Source organism: Tamandua tetradactyla, chromosome 25 (genome assembly GCF_023851605.1).
Source record: "Tamandua tetradactyla isolate mTamTet1 chromosome 25, mTamTet1.pri, whole genome shotgun sequence".
In the NCBI taxonomy this organism is placed as follows: domain Eukaryota; kingdom Metazoa; phylum Chordata; class Mammalia; order Pilosa; family Myrmecophagidae; genus Tamandua; species Tamandua tetradactyla.
Genome location: NC_135351.1, coordinates 97,231 through 117,907, shown reverse-complemented (window position 1 = coordinate 117,907; position 20,677 = coordinate 97,231). Strand labels below are relative to the sequence as shown.

Below are 20,677 nucleotides of genomic sequence, written 5' to 3'. Positions count from 1 at the left end.
TGTCATCTTTGTAAATTGGATTGTCTCCTTTCTCCCTAGGTATACTACTAGATTAATTTTTTTTATCAACCTCCCTTGTAGATAATTCTGACCATATGAATAAACTTTCTGCAATGTAAAATGTGTACAAATGACCTTTGCCATTTCCAGACATAGCCATAAAAGCCTCTTCCATGTCCCTCCATGTCTTTTCCTTTTCTAGCTGACTGGGATATTGATAACCCAGGTGGACTTTGAAAGCCGCACGTCAGTGATCACAGGTCTCCATTAGCTTGGGACCTCATGGAGGAGAATTGCCCTATTAACCTAGACATATACCCTGAATTTTTATGTAAGCAAGAAATACGTTTGTGCAATGGTTACTATACTAATTTAACTAGTACAAAGAATTGTACTGGTAATTGTAAGTGGCCAATTATGTTAGACATTAATGCTTAACATTCCTTGACTGATCTGTGTGCTATATGTGGTTATGTGTGAAGAGGTGTATGGGTTTTGTATGTCTCAAATTGAACACTCAATACACTCAGTGAGAACTCTGGATATGCATTAACTTTATTGAAGTTATGCCAGGTATGAACCATGATGTCCCATACAACTTATACTAGGATTATATCTCTCTTCATACCACCACCTCTTCTTTGCCCCTTCCCCTGTGCAGCATAGTTTGGTAAGAAGGAGAAAATAATTGCAAACTGTTTTCTCCATCAACCTTTTCTAAAAATTTAGACCCATGAAATGAAGAAGCTCCACTCTCCAGACTTCTTCCAGGGCCCAGTCTTAATATGCAAAACAGCCAAACTTTGTTGGAAATCTCAGGGTCTCTTCAAGAGTATGAGCCAACATTTATAATTCAGGGCTGGCTCTATTCTCTCTTCACCCACCACTAAGCAATGGTCCTCCATCTTAAGGTTACTTGTTTACTCTTAACTTCCTTAGAAACCAGGACTAAATCTTTCCCATGTTTTAGGAAAGGGTCTGACTCTGATCCTCAATTCAACCATTAAATTTTAACTGTGGTTTAACAATGTTTTCTGTATGTGTACTGTTTCCTGTTTATGTCTATATTGAAACAAGAAATTAAGATTTAAGAATAATTTTAATTACTGAATCATATTCCTTTTAATTTTTTCATGGGCAGGCACCGGGAATCAAACACAGGGTCTCTGGCATGGCAGGCAGGAACCCTGCCTGTTGAGCCACCATGGCCTGCCTCATACTCCTTTTTGCTTTCTGGGGTATTGGAGTAGACAGAGGAGAATACCTGAAATTCCCTAAACTCTAATTCAGCTTCCCTGATATCTGAAATGATTGTAAAAGCCCTTATCTTGTGCCTTTGTGACTAAGAGCTGTTACTCCTTTTATCTGGTCATTTGCTTACATGGCAAAGGTCCTAATGATCGTGAAGCATTTGAAGTCACCATCAACTAGCCTCCACCCCAGATATTTGTAAATCATGTCTGCTAAACTCTACTGTTGAAAGGTCCTTTGACTCCCTTCCTTTGGGCTTATACCTTTACTACTGAAGGATAGCTGTCCCCTCTGTTTTCTACTCATGTTCTCCTATTGAAATGACAATGATAACACTGTCTCTTTTCCTGCTTTGAACTTGATCTTTGAAATGTCCTCATCTCACCTTGCTAAAATCCTAAAACCCTGACCCTCCTAAACTTGGGGAGACAGATTTTAGGCTGCTAGGCCATCTACTCTCCTACTATGTGCCTAGTAATGAACTCTGTCTTTGAAACCCTAGCATCTCAGGAATTGGTTATTGAGCACTTCGGGCAAAAGAATCCAAGGCCTTTGCCCAGTAACAACATTTTACATAGAAGCCCCACAGTTAAATATTCAAATATAGGACAATTTTTACTCTTTAGTAAATAAATCCTTTATTAGTTTATATTCTCATCCCTGCATAACCAGGTTTTCAGGGTCTTAACTTTACTTCTTAAAAAATTATTCCCTCAGTTCAATGAGCCACATTTTCTTCTTCTTTAAAAGGAGAAAACATTAGAAAACTTCTAATTAGGGCAGCATCATTTACTTACCTAATGCCCCATAGGCAGAAATAAAATCAAGGGACATGGGTTTTGTGAGGAAAAAAGCCTTTGATTAATCAACCATTGGGTCTATGACAAAATAACCTGGGCAGACTTCAGAAGGCTAGCACAAGCCCTAAGCCACAGAGAGAGGAGCAGGTTTGTATCATCCTTCTCTTTATTCTCAGGCCTTCTAGACCTTCAGGATGACCAGCATCTGCTTCTCTGTCTTTCTTACTCTCCCAACCCACCTCTTCACCTCACCCTCTACTACTAGGATTCCTTTCTCCATCCCTCCTTAGATGCAGTTCCTTATGACACTATAACCAGAGAATATGTTTCCAACATACTTCGTGATGCCTTAACAGTTTCTTGGAAGTCTGTGCTTTCCAGATGTTTCCTTTTTTGTTTCCTTTTCATGGTTCAGCTCTTTGGAACAGACTCGAATCGGGTCCTTTCCTCTCCGAAATTCTGTTCTTCTTAACTCTCAAAGAATCAGCTAATGTTAGCTCAGTATCAAATTTGTGTACTCAAGAGCAACAAGTCACTTGAGCAACTGCTGCCTCACCAGATCACTGGTCTGGCCAATGCTCAGTCACCCACAGAGCTTTATGATGCAAATGATCACCAGTAAGGCAAGATTCTGTGACGTCAATGCATTTCAGTGACTCAGCAGGGGCTCAGAGGGAGACAGGCTGACTGCATCCCAGAGCTGCGGTGGTTCCTTTTACCAGTGGAGACTATCATTAACTTGACTTTTTATATCTTCCATTTTCTAATTGAAATTAGAAGATAAGTAACTAGACTTAAAGGAAATTCTTTCCTGTATCCAAGGTATCTTCCCAGTGATGTGACGTATCTAACAGACTCTACCTAACTCACAGAAAATAGTCAGTGTTATACCTTATTATTAATATTTAAGTCATGTATAAATAAAAGTTTAACATAAATGTGTGTTGGTGTATAGGCATAGACTTGAAAATAGCTCATAATTTCATAAGACTCAAACATTTATTGAATTCCCACTGCTATCAGGAACAGTCCCATGCACTTCACATGCAGACACCATGTCTTTGGTCATTCTTCTCTTTGTACTTTCCCAGAGAAGCAGCATTTTGGTGAAGAGGAAAGCTCCTGGCTTCACATCTCCTGTTCCTCATCAGGCATTCTGTTCTTGTCAAAACTGAAAGATCTCTTTCTGTGACCCCTTTCCAGTCTTCAGACCACATCAGCTATGAATAGCTAGGCCCTATCTAAAGTTTGAATTCTGGGGTCAACTCCAATCTACCAGTGAATGGGCCTTTTCTTTTAGGGGCAATATTGGTATACTTTCAACCTTAGCATTATTGGAACCTGGCCATGACCAGGACTCTCTCAATCTCTTTTACCCCTAATATGTACTGTCACTAGATCTTTCCCCCACCTACCAATGAGCTCAGCCTCTTAAAAGTCATTCTTTTCCTTCTATAGCCTGCCATATTTATTGTTACAGGCCCCATTCCATTGGGTTTAGAAGCTCAAATAAATCAACAGTTTGATTCCTAAGGAAATAACATCTGTCTAAGAACTTGTTCTAGTTTGCTAGCTGCTAGAATGCAATATACCAGAAAAGGAATGGCTTTTAACAAGGGGAATTTAATGAGTTGCTAGTTTACAGATCTAAGGCCAAGAAAATGTCCCAATTAAAACAAGTCTATAGAAATGTCCAATCAAAGGCATCTGGGGAAAGATACCTTGGTTCAAGAAGGCCGATGAAGTTCAGGGTTTCTCTCTCATCTGGAAAGGCACATGGCGAACGCAGTCAGGGCTTCTCTCTCGGCTGGAAGGGCACATGGCAGACACGGCGTCATCTGCTAGCTTACTCTCCTGGCTTCTGGTTTCATGAAGCTCCCCGGGAGGCATTTCCCTTCTTCATCTCCAAAGGTCGCTGGCTGGTGGACTCTCTGCTTTGTAGTGTTACAGCATTCTCTGCCCTCTCTGAGTCTCTCTGAATCTCTGAATGTTTCCTCTTTTATAGAACTTCAGAAACTAATCAAGACCCACTCAGATGGGTGGAGACATGTCATTCCCTAATCCAGTTTAACAACCATTCTTAACTAAATCTCATCAACCAGGGAGATGATCCCATCACAGTCCCAAATACACAGCATTGAATAGAGACTATTCTACCTTTAAGAAATGGGATTTATATTAAAACATGACTTTCTTAGGGGGCATACTTCCTTCAAACCAGCACAGAACTCATGGCCCTCTCCTTGTACAAAATATTTACCAACTCTATAAACAAATTTCCCCTTCATTACTCATCCAAAACATTAATTATATTTGGTACAATGTTTGATATAGGGAGTACAGGAAAGTGAAGTATGTGTCAGTGGTTGGATTGTGTGAGTGTGCATGTGTATTCTCTGTTGTAAAATTGGGAGTAAAGTGCATTATGTTTGGGGTAAGTGTTAATACTGGATGTACAGAGGTTGTGGATGTGAGAAGTGTTTGTTTTTGTGAGGATTGCTTAAGTGTTATGTCTCTCTGTGTCTCCAGATTTTGTCTCTGTTCTCACAAAACCTGGACTCAGGTGTTACATGTGCAAAATGTGTGACATAGTCACATGGATTGTGACTATTAGTTGGATATATAGTATGAAAAATATGTAATTCTCATGCTATAGTTTAGATATTGTATGTTATCTGTATGAGATTATAGAGCTAAAAATGTGTTCCTAAGAATTGGTGACACACACTGGCTTAAGAGAGTATGCATGTGAGAGGAAGATGGTTATAGGACCATGGAAACATTTGAATATTTAAAAAAGTGTTAGCAATTAAGATGGCAGAGAGGCGAATAAGAGACTATGATGTCTTCATGAATTGGAATTACAAAAAAATAAGTTCTAAAGAAGTTAAAATAAAGTGTAAGTGTACTGTATGAATGGCATGCATATAAGTGTACCACCATATAATAACAAGAAAAAGTGAATATAAGAGAGTAAGTATGGTGTTATGCATTGAATCTTGTCCCCACAAAGACATGTTCAAGACCTAATCCTGGTCCAGTGAGTGTGAACTTGTTTGTAAATAGAATCTAGAGGATGCCAAATGGAATCCAGGGTAGGCCCTAATCCAGTAACATGAAAATCTTTATTAGCAGAGGAAATCTGGACATAGCAGCAGTAGGAGACAGAAGGGTCTAGATGGCCACATGATGTGGGGAGAGGTTGAGATATGGATTTCTAGCCAGTCACCAGAAGAACACTGCAGACACCAGAGAATGCATGATCCCGATGATACCCTGGTTTTGGGCTTCTAGCCTACAAAACTGTGAGAAAATAAATGTCTGTGGCTTAAGCCAAGCAATATACAGAATTTGTTATAGCATATGGCAAGCTAAAACATATGGGGATAATTCTGTGAGATAAGGAGTATGCAAAAGTGGAAGCTTGAGAAGATATAAGCAAATGACTATGAGTGAGAATATAAAGGAAGGGGAGAGGACAGTGTGGCATAAAGGAAATCAAGCCATGAACGTGATGGAAGGAGCCACTAAACTTTATGACTGTGGCAGAGTGAAAGTGGATAGATGAAAGCAGATAGATGATAGGTGTATAAGTGTGTGAGGGATATGGAACCTTTTCTAAAGTTCTCTATCCTGCTCTCCCACCCCCTACCTATGAAAGCTCTGTACTAAATATCTTTGGTGTAATATCGAAATCAAATCCTGACTCCATTGGCTCCTTCTTTGTGCACCATTCTGGTATATTCTGTCCTGTGCCCTTTTTCCAACCATCCCCGTATCCTCTTCCTTTCAGCTGGACGTCTCTTCCACCTGCACCAGGATGGTATCAACAGTATTATAGTCTCTTATAATACCTCACTCTTCCCTGTATTCTTAGTACCATTCCCATGGTTCTCAGTTTTATTAAAGTTATTTCTGCATTGTTTCATTCATCCCTGCGGCATTCAGGTGAGATTATTCTGCATTGTTTCATTCATCCCTGCGGCATTCAGGTGAGATTATTCTGCATTGTTTCATTCATCCCTGCGGCATTCAGGTGAGATTATTCTGCATTGTTTCATTCATCCCTGCGGCATTCAGGTGAGATTATTCTGCATTGTTTCATTCATCCCTGTGGCATTCAGGTGAGATTATTCTGCATTGTTTCATTCATCCCTGTGGCATTCAGGTGAGATTATTCTGCATTGTTTCATTAATCCCTGCAGCATTCAGGTGAGATTATTCTAGTTTGTCTTTTTATTCTTATCTCCTCCTTCCTTCTGCCTTCTTCCCTTCTTCTCTTCTTCTCTCCCCTCCTTTCAACTTTCCTTCCTTCCTGCCCTCTTCCTTATTTCCCTTCCATACTCCCTTCCTCCCTCCATCCTCTCTCTTCCCTGCCTCCTCTCTTTTAGCTCATTTTTCCACAGCCAACCTCTCTAAGACATTAAACTGATAACTTTTCCCAGTTTATTCTCTTCCTTTTCTCATTTCCAAGGTATTATTCAGAGTTTGGGAGATAGTTTCTAGGGAAAAATGGCTAAATCCCATGGCTTCAGACTTCTCCTTCCCTTCCCCATCACTGATAGAATGTTTCTTGCTTAACTATGGCTCATTCAAATTTTTGGCCTTTATCTTTATATTTAAACAGTTTTAGCTGGGTCTCTCAGGGCCCTGTAATTTTATTTGGGGGAAATCTTTACAGTATTAAAAATCAAAAAGAATTATAACTTTAAGCCCATATCACTATATAATGTATAACTTTTGTAACATATAGATTTGTAATAATTATTTCCTTCTGTAGCTTGAGTATCAATCTTTGATTCTCATTATTAATTTTGTTGGGCTCAAGGGACAGAATTTAAGAAAGCCTGCCTTCATATCACCAACTAAAGGCATTTCAAATATAATGATGAAATTCAATGCATGCATCCTCAGGAAAAAATAAAGAAATATAAATTATATTAAAATCTAAATTTTAAGGAGGATAGTTGTAGACATGTTAACATCCACATAATGGGATTTACATGAGGAAAGAAAATTAAGCAGAGGAGAAGACATATTTATTAAATAATGATGTTGTAGTACCATGCCTGAAAGAAGAACAACTCTGTGGGAACATTGGACTTTTAGAAGTTTGGAGACTTCTCATGGGAATGCTTGAAAACTAGCAATGTGATTGGTAAATCTAGGAACTTGGACCTCTGCAACTAAGCACTTGGGAAGGAGCATATTGGAGGCAGGTCCACATCAGATGGTGTCTGCTGGGATTATAAGATCAGCAATCAGAGACAGAGACTACCAAAAGACTGCTATTGCCCTAAGACCAAATTAATTTAAATATGAGGGAAATTGGAAAAAAGGAAACATAGAACATTAAAAAGTTATAAGAAAATTAAATGGTAGAAAAATGACAAAAATATCAATATTCAATATTAACTGAATCACTGAAAGGCCTTTTTTTAAGTCACAGCATAGATTGTCCTGTTCTGAATAATTCAATAATTAGTGTACTTAATCTAATCTGTGTGTGTACAATTTTATTCCCCAAAATATCAAATAGACATTCCCCTCAAGCTCAAATGGAACATTTACAATACAAAAATGATCATCGATTGGCCCTAAAGGAAGTTTCACTCAATTTCAACATTAAATCGTAAAAGTAAGCATTACACAGACTACATTTTCTGACTCAGTACAATGAAGTCAGAGGTTAATAAGGAAATGGTAAATTTAAAGATCCTAATATACTTGGATATTTAAAAATAATGACAGTAAATTTTAACAGAAATAAAAACAGGTTAGAATTTAATGATTATGAAAATCTTATATATCAATACTTGCAACATCAAGCAAATGAAGTACTTTAGGCAAATATATAGCTTAAATGCCTATAAAAGTAGATGAATTATGAATTAATGAGAATTGTGGAAGGTCCAACTTGAAAATGAACAAGTGAGCAAAGAAAAAAACCAAAGAGAATAAAATCTAAAAAAAAGAATAGAAGGAATGGAAAATAAAAATAAAAGCAAAAAGCAATGAAATGAAAAGTACCAAAAGAGAACCTCAATAAAGAATTAATAGTTTGAGAAGACAAAGTAGACAAATATCTGAAATTATGGACTATTTAAAAAACACAGAGACATATCAAACCCGGGTCTCCCACATGGCAGGTGAGAATTCTACCACTGAACTACCCTTGCACCCCCCAAAATATTTTTTGCATAAGAAAGGGGTCATAACTATAGCCACAGACAAGAATAATAAGAAAATATCATCAACTTTGTGCCAAGAAATTCGAAAACTGACATGCAAATTTTTAAAAAATATAACTGACAAAACTAGCTGAAGAAGAGCTAGAAAGCCTCAAAGGCCAATGCCTATAATAAAAATTGAAGAACTATTCAATTAGATGAGAGGTGATCTTTGGTAATGGTGAGAGGAGAGAAAGAATATTAGAAGTCTGTGGTGAGAACCTCTCTCTCTGGGATACAAGGAAGTGGCTCCATCAGCAGCTAGAGTGCGTGTAAGATCTAAGAAATGGTCAGGAAGATTCCCTGCCTGTGTCAACAGACCAAGAAATGTACTCTGCTTCCTTACCAGGAGTGATAGGTGCATAAATGTAGAGAAACCCTTACCAGGTATGTTATTTTGAATGCCGCATGCAAATTCACAGGCTTTGACATAGCAGTTTTCATAGGGAAAAATAAGCTGCTCCCACAAAAGTTAACAGGAAATGTTAACTTTTTTCTCAAAGAATTACCGTATGCAATAAGACAATAGAGTAACAAAAATCACATTGAACCTGTAATAGAGGATTAAACGATGAAAATCTTAATGCAGCGCTTGGATGATTAACACTCAATAAATATATGTCAAGGCTTAGCTATGTGCTCAGCATTTTTGCATAAACTATGCTTATACTAAACTTAAGCTAATTTGTTAAGAAATTACAAACCACATTTAGCTTGGAAAGTCAGAGTTTAGCAATAACGATTTGGTAAAACCAATTTGAAAGCATTTGCTTTTAGCACATATTCTGTTGAAATATTTACACATCCTGCTTAATTTTAATCATGGAAGTAATTTTAGTCAATTTCCTTTCTTTAAGTTTCAGGAGCCCACAGTGACAATTCTCATTTGTCTTTGACAGTCTTATGAAAGAATTGCTTCTCAAAAATTCTCTTGAATATTGGCATTGCTGTTTCAATGAATATGTCTACCTCCTCTTTGTTTAAATGTACTTTAATACAGCTGCTCTAGCAGGCAAGATGCAAAAAGTTGTGTCTGTTTTCTGGAATTAACTGTCTTTTAGTACCTATGACATAAAAACTTAACTTCCTATGGTGATAAAAGGATATTTAACATTTCACTGTATCAAATTACCTTTAGTTAAGTTTCTTTAGGGAAGTTTGTATAGGAAAAAGTAATATGCTACTTGTTTTTAATAAAGTAGCTCAATCACCACAGGAGATAGTTACTAACAGATGGTTTGCAAGCATAAATCTCTTAACAGAGGCATCAATTCTAACTGCCTAGCGCCAAGATGTGAAATTTTGGGGATCCATTTTATTTTTTACAAAAGCCATTGAACCTTGGTGAAGATAAAGTAGAACTTTGATTTCACAAGATTCATTGATTTTTAGAGATGAATAATATCTTGAGGACATCAATTTCACTTCCATTATTTAAGAGATGGGGAAAGAACATTACTTTGTGTCAAAGAGATCATTATAGACAGAGATAGAAGGAGATTCCAAGTCTCGTGCTTTCTAATGCAATTTCTGCTGCATTCTGAAGCTTCTTAACCACTTACATATTAAATCAATTTATTCATGTAGTTGGTGGTTTGACTGAAAAAAGGAAAGACAGATTTCTTAATTTTTCCCTCTCTTTCATAATTTCTTAATTTTCCTGAAACTGCAAATATGACTAAAGTTTCTAGTTCAAACTATACTCTTCTCCTTGCAAGCTATTCTGAAAACTCTCATTTACTTCATAACTCCAGCTGCCACCTCTGTGCAGATGGATCTCAAGTTTTTATCTACAGACCTCACATAGCCCTTGCCCCATTTAAATTTCAATTTATGTGAGCAAGCACCACCACAGATGTTAATATGCAAAACAAAATACATAAAATGCTGCAGAAAAAGAAAGAAAGTTCAGGCATTAATAATGAAGGATTTTATCAAGGGGAACTATTGCAGTAGGGGGAGGGAGCCTATTGCAATAGGGCAAGCCCTCCAACAACAAAATCTACAAGCGTTACAAGGTAAAGCAGAAAAGATCTTTTCTTTTATTAAGAGTAGTAAACAAGGCTAGAGGAAATAAAGTGTGGGAGAGTGGGTGAGCAGGTGCTGTGATCAGACAGTTAAGCAGGAATTGTGTGTGCGGTGGGGGGAGTGGATGGGCGCTGTTAGTATATTTGTTGGAGAGGTTCTTGAGGAGAAGTTCAGCATCCTAATGTTTTCTTATTCTCAGGGTCAATTCAAATTTCAGGGACTGGTGCACAGGAGAAAAACCTAACTAACGTCTGGTTGAGTCAGGTTAATAGGCATTTTATAAAGATGAGCCAGTGGGAAGAAAGATTTCAGCTAATCATTTATTAGACAAAGATTAGGAATTTGGAATTATTTTCTTGGATATGCTTTCAATGTTTCTTATGCCATTTATTCTAATTTTCTCTCCTCTCCCACACAGAAGGTAGTAGTATCAATAACATTATATTCAACTTACATTTTAATTTGACTGTGTTCTGGCATCTTTCCAGAGCCAGAACAATATATAGAATTTTTTAATATATAGAAACCTTATATGATTTTTTTAAATTGGTGACTGTGCATCATAGTTTAATCATTTCCTTGTTTCTGGATCTCTTGTTTCTTACCTTTTGCTATTTCAAAAACAATTGTCTTGGGCTTGTGCGATGGTGGCTCAGTGGCAGAATTCTTGCCTGCAATGCCTGAGACCTGGGTTCGATTTCTGGTGCCTACCCATGCAAAAAAAATTGCCTCATTTAATATCTAAAGACTATATCATTTCTTACATGTGCAGTCATCTCTGTAAGATAGATTCCTATTAAAGCAACTGCAGATTTAAAAGGACAATATATCTATAGTTTTGAAGGTAATGGCAAATTCTAGTCCCTTCATTTATATCATATCACACTCTCAACAGAAAGTGGTGTGAAGTGTCAGTGGTCTCAGTTTTTCATACGAAAGTAAAAAGTTACAAAGTTTCAGAAAAATGTTTAAATTTTTCCAATCTAATGAATGAGAAGTGATATTTAAGTTTAGATTTTATGTGCATTTATTCTACTAAATGAGGTGAAGCAATTTTTCAGTTATTGTCTTGTGAACTATCCAACCATGCATTCTTTCACCCTCCTTTGTATTGAGTTCTTGGTCATTATTTGCATAAATTCCTAAGAGCTTTTTATATAAAAGAAGTAGTCCTTTTCTTCTAAAATGTGTTACAAATAATGTTTCTTTGTTTGTTATTTGCATTTTGACTCTGCTTATGTGGTTCTTCTTTTTTCATATGCAGATGTTTTTGTATTCTTGTCATCAAATTTATGAGTCTTTTATTTTATGGCTTCTAGATTTTGAATACTAGGAAGAAACATCCTCCCTTTCCCAAGGTTTTATAAGCATCTACTCACTTTTTTCTAGTATTTTATGACTAAATTTTTAACCTTTAAAAATTAAAATTACTAAGCCTTTAATCTAATTGGATAAAAAATTTGCTACTCAGTCCAATAATATCTTACTGACTAAAGTGTCAGTTTTATAGCAAATTCTCCTCTATATTTTATTCAGGACTTTATTTCAAGTCTTTTCTTTTTTTTTAGTCTGTGTGTCTCCACATGTGTCACTGTGTTAATTGAGTCTCAATGTGTTAAGTGAGACTTTTTTGTATTTTTGAAATCTGAAACAATTGGTCCCCTCTCATCATTCTTAATTTTTCTGCTAGCTTGTTCAATATTTTCCCATATGAACTTTAAAATCAGCTAGAAAAGTTTTGGGGGCATAAATAAAAGAAGTCTGTTGGTATACTTGTCAGCTTTACCTTATATTTATAAATTAATTTATGGATAAGCTGACATCTTTTTAATCCAAACTCATCCAAACAAATTGAGGGCATTTCTACTTTGCCAGATCTCCTTTGGATTCTTTCAGAAGCATTTTAATTGTTATCACATAGGTTTTACACATTTCTTGCTAACGTTATGCCTAGTTATTTTATTGCATTTTGCTGATTTAAATGGAGTATTTTGTCCTTTTACTTTCTAGCTAGAAAATTTTATATGTGAAGATTTGTAATTTATACAAATTATTTTTAGGTTTAGATTAAACTAAAGTACTCAGAGCTCTAATATATCTTGTCTAATTATGGTGATTAATACCTCAAATAAAACTCTAAACAGTAATAGTGTTAATGTACATCTTTGTCTTATTCCTGATTATAGAAAGAATTTCCCTCACTTTTCTCCATTAATTAAGTTGCAGGCTTTTAAGCCAATATAGCATTTTATCATGTTAAGGAAATATACTTCAAGTTTAATTTTAATTATTTTAAGAATCAAGAATGGATGTTAAATTTTGTCAAATGCTTCTGCAGCCTCAGTGAAGAAAATCGTGGTGTCTTGGGGAAATGTACCTCAGGAAAACATTTTTAACCCATTTCTAAGTCCAATTAGGAGTAATGAAACAGGGAAATAAATTGTTGTTCATTTTGTTCTGGCATAATATTGTTCATTGTTTCATAGGTTTTAGTCATGGGAACCTACTGTAAGTAGGGCTTTTTGAGGAGGTTAATTCAGGCAAGATGTGATGTGGCCCAACTGAAGTATATGGGTCTCAGTGCTATTACAGGAGACCTTTCTACAGATGAGCAGCCTGAAGCTGGAGGTCAATGGAACCCAGAAGCAAAAGAAGGTGCTGCCATGTGCATTGCCATGTGATGGAAAAGCCAGGGAGCCCCAAGGATTGCCAGCCAGCCTGAAGACCCTGACCCTGGGAGAAAGCCAACCTTCTAGCCTCTGAACCTGTGAGCCAATAAATTCCTGTCATGAACCCATTGTATGGTATGTATATGGTATTTATTTTAGCAGTTGGGAAACTAAAACAATCATCATAGCAAGCTTATTTTTAGTTCTAACATTATGGTGAATTTTACTACTTTATTTCTTTTTTCTTTTTTTTTTAACATGGGCAGGCACCGGGAATTGAACCCGGGTCCTCTGGCATTGCAGGCAAACATTCCTGCCTGCTGAGCCACTGTGGCCCACCCTACTTTACTTCTTAATGTTGAAGAATTCTTGCATTACTGGGATAGAAATGCTTTAGTCATGATGTGTTGTTTTTTAATATGGGATCGTTCCTTGACCTAGTTTAGTTCAAAGATTTGTTCTTTAGCTGTATTTTTTCTGCAGTTGAACTCATTTGTTGAGTTGTGTCATATCAACTTTACCATTTTAAATACATATACTGATAACAATTGTCCATTTTCTCTTCTTCTCTTTCATGGAGGCTGTTATAGTTTGCTAGCTGTCAGAATGTAACACACCAGAGATGGATTGGCTTTCAATAAAAGGGGATTTATTTCGTTAGTTCTTCAGAGGAAAGGCAGCTAACTTTCCACTGAGTTTCTTTCTTATGTGGGGAGGTGCAGGGTGATCTCTGCTGGCCTTCTCTCCAGGCCTCTGGGTTCCAACAACTTTCCCTGGGGTGATTCTTTTCTGCATTTCCAAAGGCCTGGGCTGAACTGCAAGTGCTGAGATGAGGTATGCTGAGCTGCTTGGGCTGTGCTACATTGAGCGCTCTCATTTAAACATCCAGCCAATTAAATCAAACATCATTCATTGTAGCAGATATGCTTCCTAGCTGACTGCAGTTGTAATGTGAAACAGATGAGGTTCACGTACCATTGGCCAATGTCCACAGCAACAGAACTAGATAACTTCACCTGGCCAAGTTGACACCTAAACCTAACTACCACAGTCCATTTGCCAATTCTCAAAATTGCATGTATCCTCCTTTCCCCCCACTTTGGCAAATAGACATTATTTAAAAAGCTACTGGAGTTATGGTAAAACCTTCTTTTTCTTTTCTTGGCCAGCAAATTTTGAAGTGACATTATTCTCTTTTACTTACTTCATTGTTGCTGGGAAAGTTGCAAATAATTTTGCTATATTTTAACATTTATTTTGAAAGATTTTGGGGGAAATGATATTCTCAGATCTGGCTTTACTAAATATTTACCCAGAAGATATTTTGTAATTTCAATTTTTTTCTATTTTAATGTAACTTGCTAGATTTAAGTAATGAACTAATTTCAAAATTAAAAGTGTCAAGAACAAAGAGAGTTAAAAAGTTATCCTAAAGCCACCATTTGACAAGGAATGGGGATTCTTAAAACAATTCTATTTTTGGCTGGAGAAAATTGAGGTGTGAGGTAACTGCCTGATACATAATGAATTTATATGATTCTGCATGCCTTTCTGAGATTATTTTCTTCTTGCTAGTCATACCCATTTTGATTATAGCTCTTTCTCCCTCCTAGTACTTTCAAAGATTTTAAGATGGGAGAATACAAGATTCATCTCTTTAAATAGATTTAAGAATCATAGAAACTTAGTTAATAATAATCACCTCACACCTCCAGATAAATAAAGGCCTTCTTGACTCTTGGGCCTGGATTGCAACTGAATTTTAGAAGCTCGCTTTCCCTTCCCTCAGAAAAGATGGAGCTGTCAGCACCTCTGACAGGACCCTGCATCTAATACTCAGCTGACCTTGTGGCATGCAGTGAATTTACAATGTACAGTGAGTGGGGAAGGAACCAGCATCCATGTGATATAGTGCTATGTCAAATAAAATGGAGGAATTGCTGCTCAGTCAGGATTTCAGGAAGATTTTAATCCTTGCCAGGCCAGAGTTGAGGTTTACCTGACAAGTAGATGTGAAATCTCCTACAGGGATTCATCTGCCCAGAGCTCAACAAGAACAAACTGAAAAAGAGAATAAAGATCTATTAATGTGAGATATGCAATAGTGAGCTTAACAGGTTAATCCAATTGGAGTTGGTCTGGGGTGGTCCCCTTGCTGATATAATTTGCTGAAATGTTTCCTTCTTCTTTTTTAACCTGCTCTTCCTTATAGATCTTTAAAGATAAGCGCAAATCCAACTGCCTAAGTGAACTTTTCCCTGATAACACTGACACTATTCTTTCCTTCCCTGAATTTTTTCCACGTATTGTCTATTCTCTAATTAAAAACATATATTTTATGTATTCTTTTCTGTTGATAAGTTACTCATTTTAATGTAAATACAGAACACACACAAATAACAATATATACACATTTTGTCACACCAACGGAAATATCTGCCTCTTATGGACAGTACCTATGGTTATTTTGGTCTTAATAATTCTGAATGCAATGAGACACTATCATCCAAAACTCAGTAAAATTGTATACTGTAGGATATGTTTAAAGGTAGAAGTGATTTCTCAATTCTAAAAGAAGTATTTTAAGTAATATATTCCTTGTGAACTTGAAATAAACTTACTAGAATTAATGTTTTTCACCAGGTTTGAAGGTTTGTTTAACTATCCCAAAAAGGTGAAAAATAAAAGGAAAGAAGAAACTAGAAATTAGAAGCACAGTCAGCATGATACCGTGTTCACCTTCTATATCAACTGTATAAGGGCCAAAACCCAGAGCCTATTCTTTATCTTAAGATGGTAGACAAATATTCTCTGAAGGTGGTAGACAAATGTTTTAAAGGCCTTTCCAAACAAAGTCTCATAAACAAAGTTTTCTTATAAACACAAGGCAGATCTTGGGGTGGGGATTTAAAATGGGCACACTGCATAATAAATGTACCTTTACTGAATACCATGAATTGAATTTGTTGCAAAAATTTATTGTCCAGGGTAAAAGGAAAGGCCAGGAAATAATCCAATTATTTTTTAAATTTTAACATGATAGCAAATTTAGTGACCTGATTCTAGTTTTTAACAGAGAAAATATACCATTTTAGGTATATTTTATGCAAGTAAATTATAGTTTTGGTTGTTTTATTTTTCCCTCAGTATAATTTGTGTTTTTATTTAACTTTGCTACTACCATGGATTTAAGTTTATCATGGAAATCCCCAGTTATCTTTTCTTATTTTAAAAATTAAACATGCTTTAGTACTCTTTTCCTTTCTTTCAGCCCCAAAATAACAAGGAATCTGGATTCCTATAAATGCTAGAAGCAAACACACATTACATATTACTTTTCTACTAAAACATACCATTTGGTCCTTTGTGTTATCTCTCATCTCCTTTGCATCCTCTAGCTTAACTAAATTCTCTGAAATAACCCAACAATTCCAGATCTCTTCTTAAAATTATTCCACCTGAAAGAAAAAGCCTTTTCAGGGCAGTATTCAGTGTTAGCTGCCCTGACACTTCCATAGGGTTATCTAGAGTGAAGGTTGCCAGAGCTATGCAAAGCATGACCATCCACAAATGAAGGACATCTGGAATTAAAAAGGAAAAAGTCAGAATCTGTAGTCATGCAGTAGAACTGAGATGGCTCAGGAATATAGGCATACCTGCTAAGGGAAACATCAGGTTCTCTCAGGGATTCATCTTCTTAGGGCACATAGCTTTCAAGTGGATGAATATCTCTGAACTCAGAATACTTCCATATTCCCAGAGTTTTTGTCCCTATAGTTTCCCAGGAGGCAAAATATACTACTTCCTAAGAGTCACTTTGCCCTTGGATTCACTCCATATTTACCATACTGTTTTGTTGTTGAGGTTGTGATTGTTAATGATTTTCTATTTGCTTGACTCAGTTCCTCTATCAATATAATAGATCCTTAGGAACAGGGAATATATTTCAAAACCACAATATACACAGATATGCTTTGGAGTTTCTAAATACAAAATCATTGACAAGTTGTTGTCTAGAAAATAAAACATTTTAACAGTTGTATTAGTTAGGGTTCTCTACAGAAACAGAATCAACAGGGAACACTTGCAAATATAAAATTTATGAAAGTGTCTCACGTGACCGTAGGAATGCAGAGTCCAAAATCCACAGGGCAGTCTGCGAAGCTGACGACTCCAATGGATGGCCTGGATGAACTCCACAGGAGAGGCTCACCAGCCAAAGCAGGAATGCAACCTGTCTCCTCTGAGTCCTCCTTAAAAGGCTTCCCATGATTGGATTTAGCATCACTAATTGCAGAAGACACTCCCCTTTGGCTGATTACAAATGGAATCAGCTGTGGATGTAGCTGACGTGATCATGACCTAATCCTATGAAATGTCCTCATTGCAACAGACAGGCCAGCGCTTGCCCAATCAGATGAACAGGTACCACAACTTGGCCAAGTTGACACCTGTCCCCAACCATGACAGTCCACCCCTTGTCAACTTGGCACACATATATATACATACATCACCTTAGACCATACTTAATTTCCAAATGAAAACAAATAAGCACACATTTTTTCTTTTACCTGACAATACTCAACTGTGCTGCATATAACTGGAAACACATTAAATCTCTCCAGAATAGGGTGCAAATCCTTGGGCAACATTCATTCTTAAACTTGATATCTTACAACTTAAATAGTATAACACAAACAAAACAGCATTACAGTCCTCGTTTCTGTAACTGATCACGTGGTCGAAGTTCATATTTATCACTACCTTCTTCCACTACCCATTCCATATTCCCTTTCCCCTCAGCAAGCACTTCAGCTGGCCGTGGTTCTTTGCCTGGTGGGGTGACCCAAACCTTCATTCCTGAAGTCTCAGAGCCATTAGTGGTCCTGCCTGGATTGTGTTGTTGCAGTTTTCCATTGATTTTAATCACAGGGCATGGCAGTACTAATAGACGCCCCAGGGGATCTCCTATATTCCAAGAAAACTCTTCTTTACCTCCATTATGTAGTTGCAGTCCTACTTCCTTCTGATAATCAGGGTCAATTACCCCAGACAATAATGTAATCCCCTTCTTGGTGTGTTGATCCAGAGGCATAAGTAGCCCAAAGTGGCCAGGTGGCAATCTTAACTTCCAGTTCAGTGGTATCACTGTTGTTTCTCCTGGAGAAAGCACACCCTGTTTTGGAACTAAAACCTGTAGACCAGCAGAACTCAGGGTAGGAGGGACAGGAAGCAAAAATTTTCCTAGTGGATCACTAGGAGTAATAGTGAGTGGCACCACACCCATTTCCACCCCTTGGTTCCTGGACCCATGGATCCTGGCTATGGGAGAAACAGCACCATACAGCGGACGCTGATTCAGAGCATACACAGCTTCCTGGAGAACATTACCCCAGCCTTTCAAGTTTTTGCCACCTAGTTGGCACCGTAATTGAGTTTTCAAAAGGCCATTCCACCGTTCTATCAATCCAGCTGCTTCTGGATGATGGGGAACATGGTAAGACCAGAGAATTCCATGAGCATGTGCCCATTCCCGCACTTCATTTGCTGTGAAGTGTGTTCCTTGATCCGAAGCAATGCTATGTGGAATACCATGACGATGGATAAGGCATTCTGTAAGCCCACGGATAGTAGTTTTGGCAGAAGCATTGCGTACAGGGAAAGGAAACCCATATCCAGAGTATGTGTCTATTCCAGTTAGAACAAATTGCTGCCCCTTCCATGAAGGGAGTGGTCCAATGTAATCAACCTGCCACCATGTAGCTGGCTGGTCACCTCGGGGAATGGTGCCATATCGGGGGCTGAGTGTGGGTCTCTGCTGCTGGCAGATTGGGCACTCAGCAGTGGCTGTAGCCAGGTCAGCCTTGGTGAGTGGAAGCCCATGTTGCTGAGCCCATGCATAACCTCCATCCCTACCACCATGACCACTTTGTTCATGAGCTCATTGGGCAATAACAGGAGTTGCTGGGGAAAGAGGCTGACTGGTATCCATAGAACGGGTCATCTTATCCACTTGATTATTAAAATCTTCCTCTGCTGAAGTCACCCTCTGGTGTGCATTCACATGGGACACAAATATCTTCATGTTTTTAGCCCACTCAGAAAGGTCTATCCACATACTTCTTCCCCAGACCTCTTTGTCACCAATTTTCCAATTATGGTCTTTCCAAGTCCCTGACCATCCAGCCAAACCATTAGCAACAGCCCATGAGTCAGTATACAAATGCACCTCTGGCCAGTTTTCCTTCCAAGCAAAATGAACAACCAGGTGCACTGCTCAAAGTTCTGCCCACTGGGAGGATTTGCCCTCACCACTGTCCTTCAAGGACACCCCAGAAAGGGGTTGTAATGCTGCAGCTGTCCACTTTCGGGTGGTACCTGCATATCGTGCTGAACCATCTGTAAACCAGGCCCGAGTTTTCTCTTCCTCCGTCAATTCACTGTAAGGAACACCCCAAGAGGCCATAGCTCTGGTTTGGGAAAGAGAAGGTAATGTGGCAGCAGGAGTGGAAACCATGGGCATTTGTGCCACTTCTTCATGTAACTTACTTGTGCCTTCAGGACCTGCTCTGGCTCTATCTCGTATATACCATTTCCACTTTACAATAGAGTGCTGCTGTGCACGCCCAACTTTATGGCTTGGTGGGTCAGACAACACCCAACTCATGATAGGCAACTCAGGTCTCATGGTAACTTGGTGGCCCATGGTTAAGCGTTCAGTCTCTACTAAGGCCCAGTAGCAGGCCAAAAGCTGTTTCTCAAAAGGAGAGTAGTTATCTGCAGCAGATGGTAAGGCTTTGCTCCAAAATCCTAAGGGTCTGCATTGTGATTCTCCTATAGGGGCCTGCCAAAGGCTCCAGACAGCATCTCTATTTGCCACTGACACTTCCAGCACCATTGGATCTGCTGGATCATATGGCCCAAGTGGCAGAGCAGCTTGCACAGCAGCCTGGACCTGTCGCAGAGCCTCCTCTTGTTCAGGTCCCCACTCAAAATTAGCAGCTTTCTGGTCACTCGATAAATGGGCCGGAGTAGCACACCCAAATGAGGAATATGTTGTCGCCAAAATCCAAAAAGGCCAACTAGGCGTTGTGCCTCTTTTTTGGATGTGGGAGGGGCCAGATGCAGCAATTTATCCTTCACCTTAGAAGGGATATCTCGACATGCCCCACACCACTGGACACCTAAAAATTTTACTGAGGCGGAAGGCCCCTGTATTTTTGTTGGATTTATCTCCCATACTCTGACACGCAAATGCCTTACCAGTAAATCTAGAGTGGTTGCTACTTCTTGCTCACTAGGTCCAATCAACATGATATCATCAATATAATGGACCAGTGTGATGTCTTGTGGGAGGGAGAAACGATCAAGGTCTCTGCGAACAAGATTGTGACATAGGGCTGGAGAGTTGATATACCCCTGAGGTAGGACAGTGAAAGTATATTGCTGACCTTGCCAGCTGAAAGCAAACTGCTTCTGGTGGTCCTTACTAACAGCTATTGAGAAAAAAGCATTTGCCAGATCAATAGCTGCATACCAGGTACCAGGGGATGTATTGATTTGCTCAAGCAATGATACTACATCTGGAACAGCAGCTGCAATTGGAGTTACCACCTGGTTGAGTTTACGATAATCCACTGTCATTCTCCAAGACCCATCTGTTTTCTGCACAGGCCAAATAGGAGAGTTGAAAGGGGAT

At 38.2% G+C, this 20,677-nt stretch overlaps 1 protein-coding gene across 4 annotated transcripts in view; it reads right to left on the bottom strand.

Moving 5' to 3' along the window:
* LOC143668864 (uncharacterized) overlaps positions 1 to 16,867 on the bottom strand; it is a 36,867-nt gene extending 20,000 nt beyond the window's left edge. Inside the window, exons 1-2 of one of the 4 annotated variants that reach the window (XM_077143446.1) lie at positions 16,332 to 16,867; positions 14,978 to 15,039 (exon numbers count right to left, since the gene is read on the bottom strand). In XM_077143446.1, coding sequence (XP_076999561.1) covers positions 14,978 to 15,014 — 37 coding nt within the window. In that variant the 5' untranslated portion in view covers positions 15,015 to 15,039; positions 16,332 to 16,867. Of the gene's footprint in view, positions 1 to 2,389; positions 2,858 to 14,977; positions 15,088 to 16,331 lie in introns of those variants that run through there. The other 3 variants (XM_077143447.1, XM_077143448.1, XM_077143445.1) reach the window with 3 other exon arrangements.
* Positions 16,868 to 20,677: the final 3,810 nt, after the last annotated feature.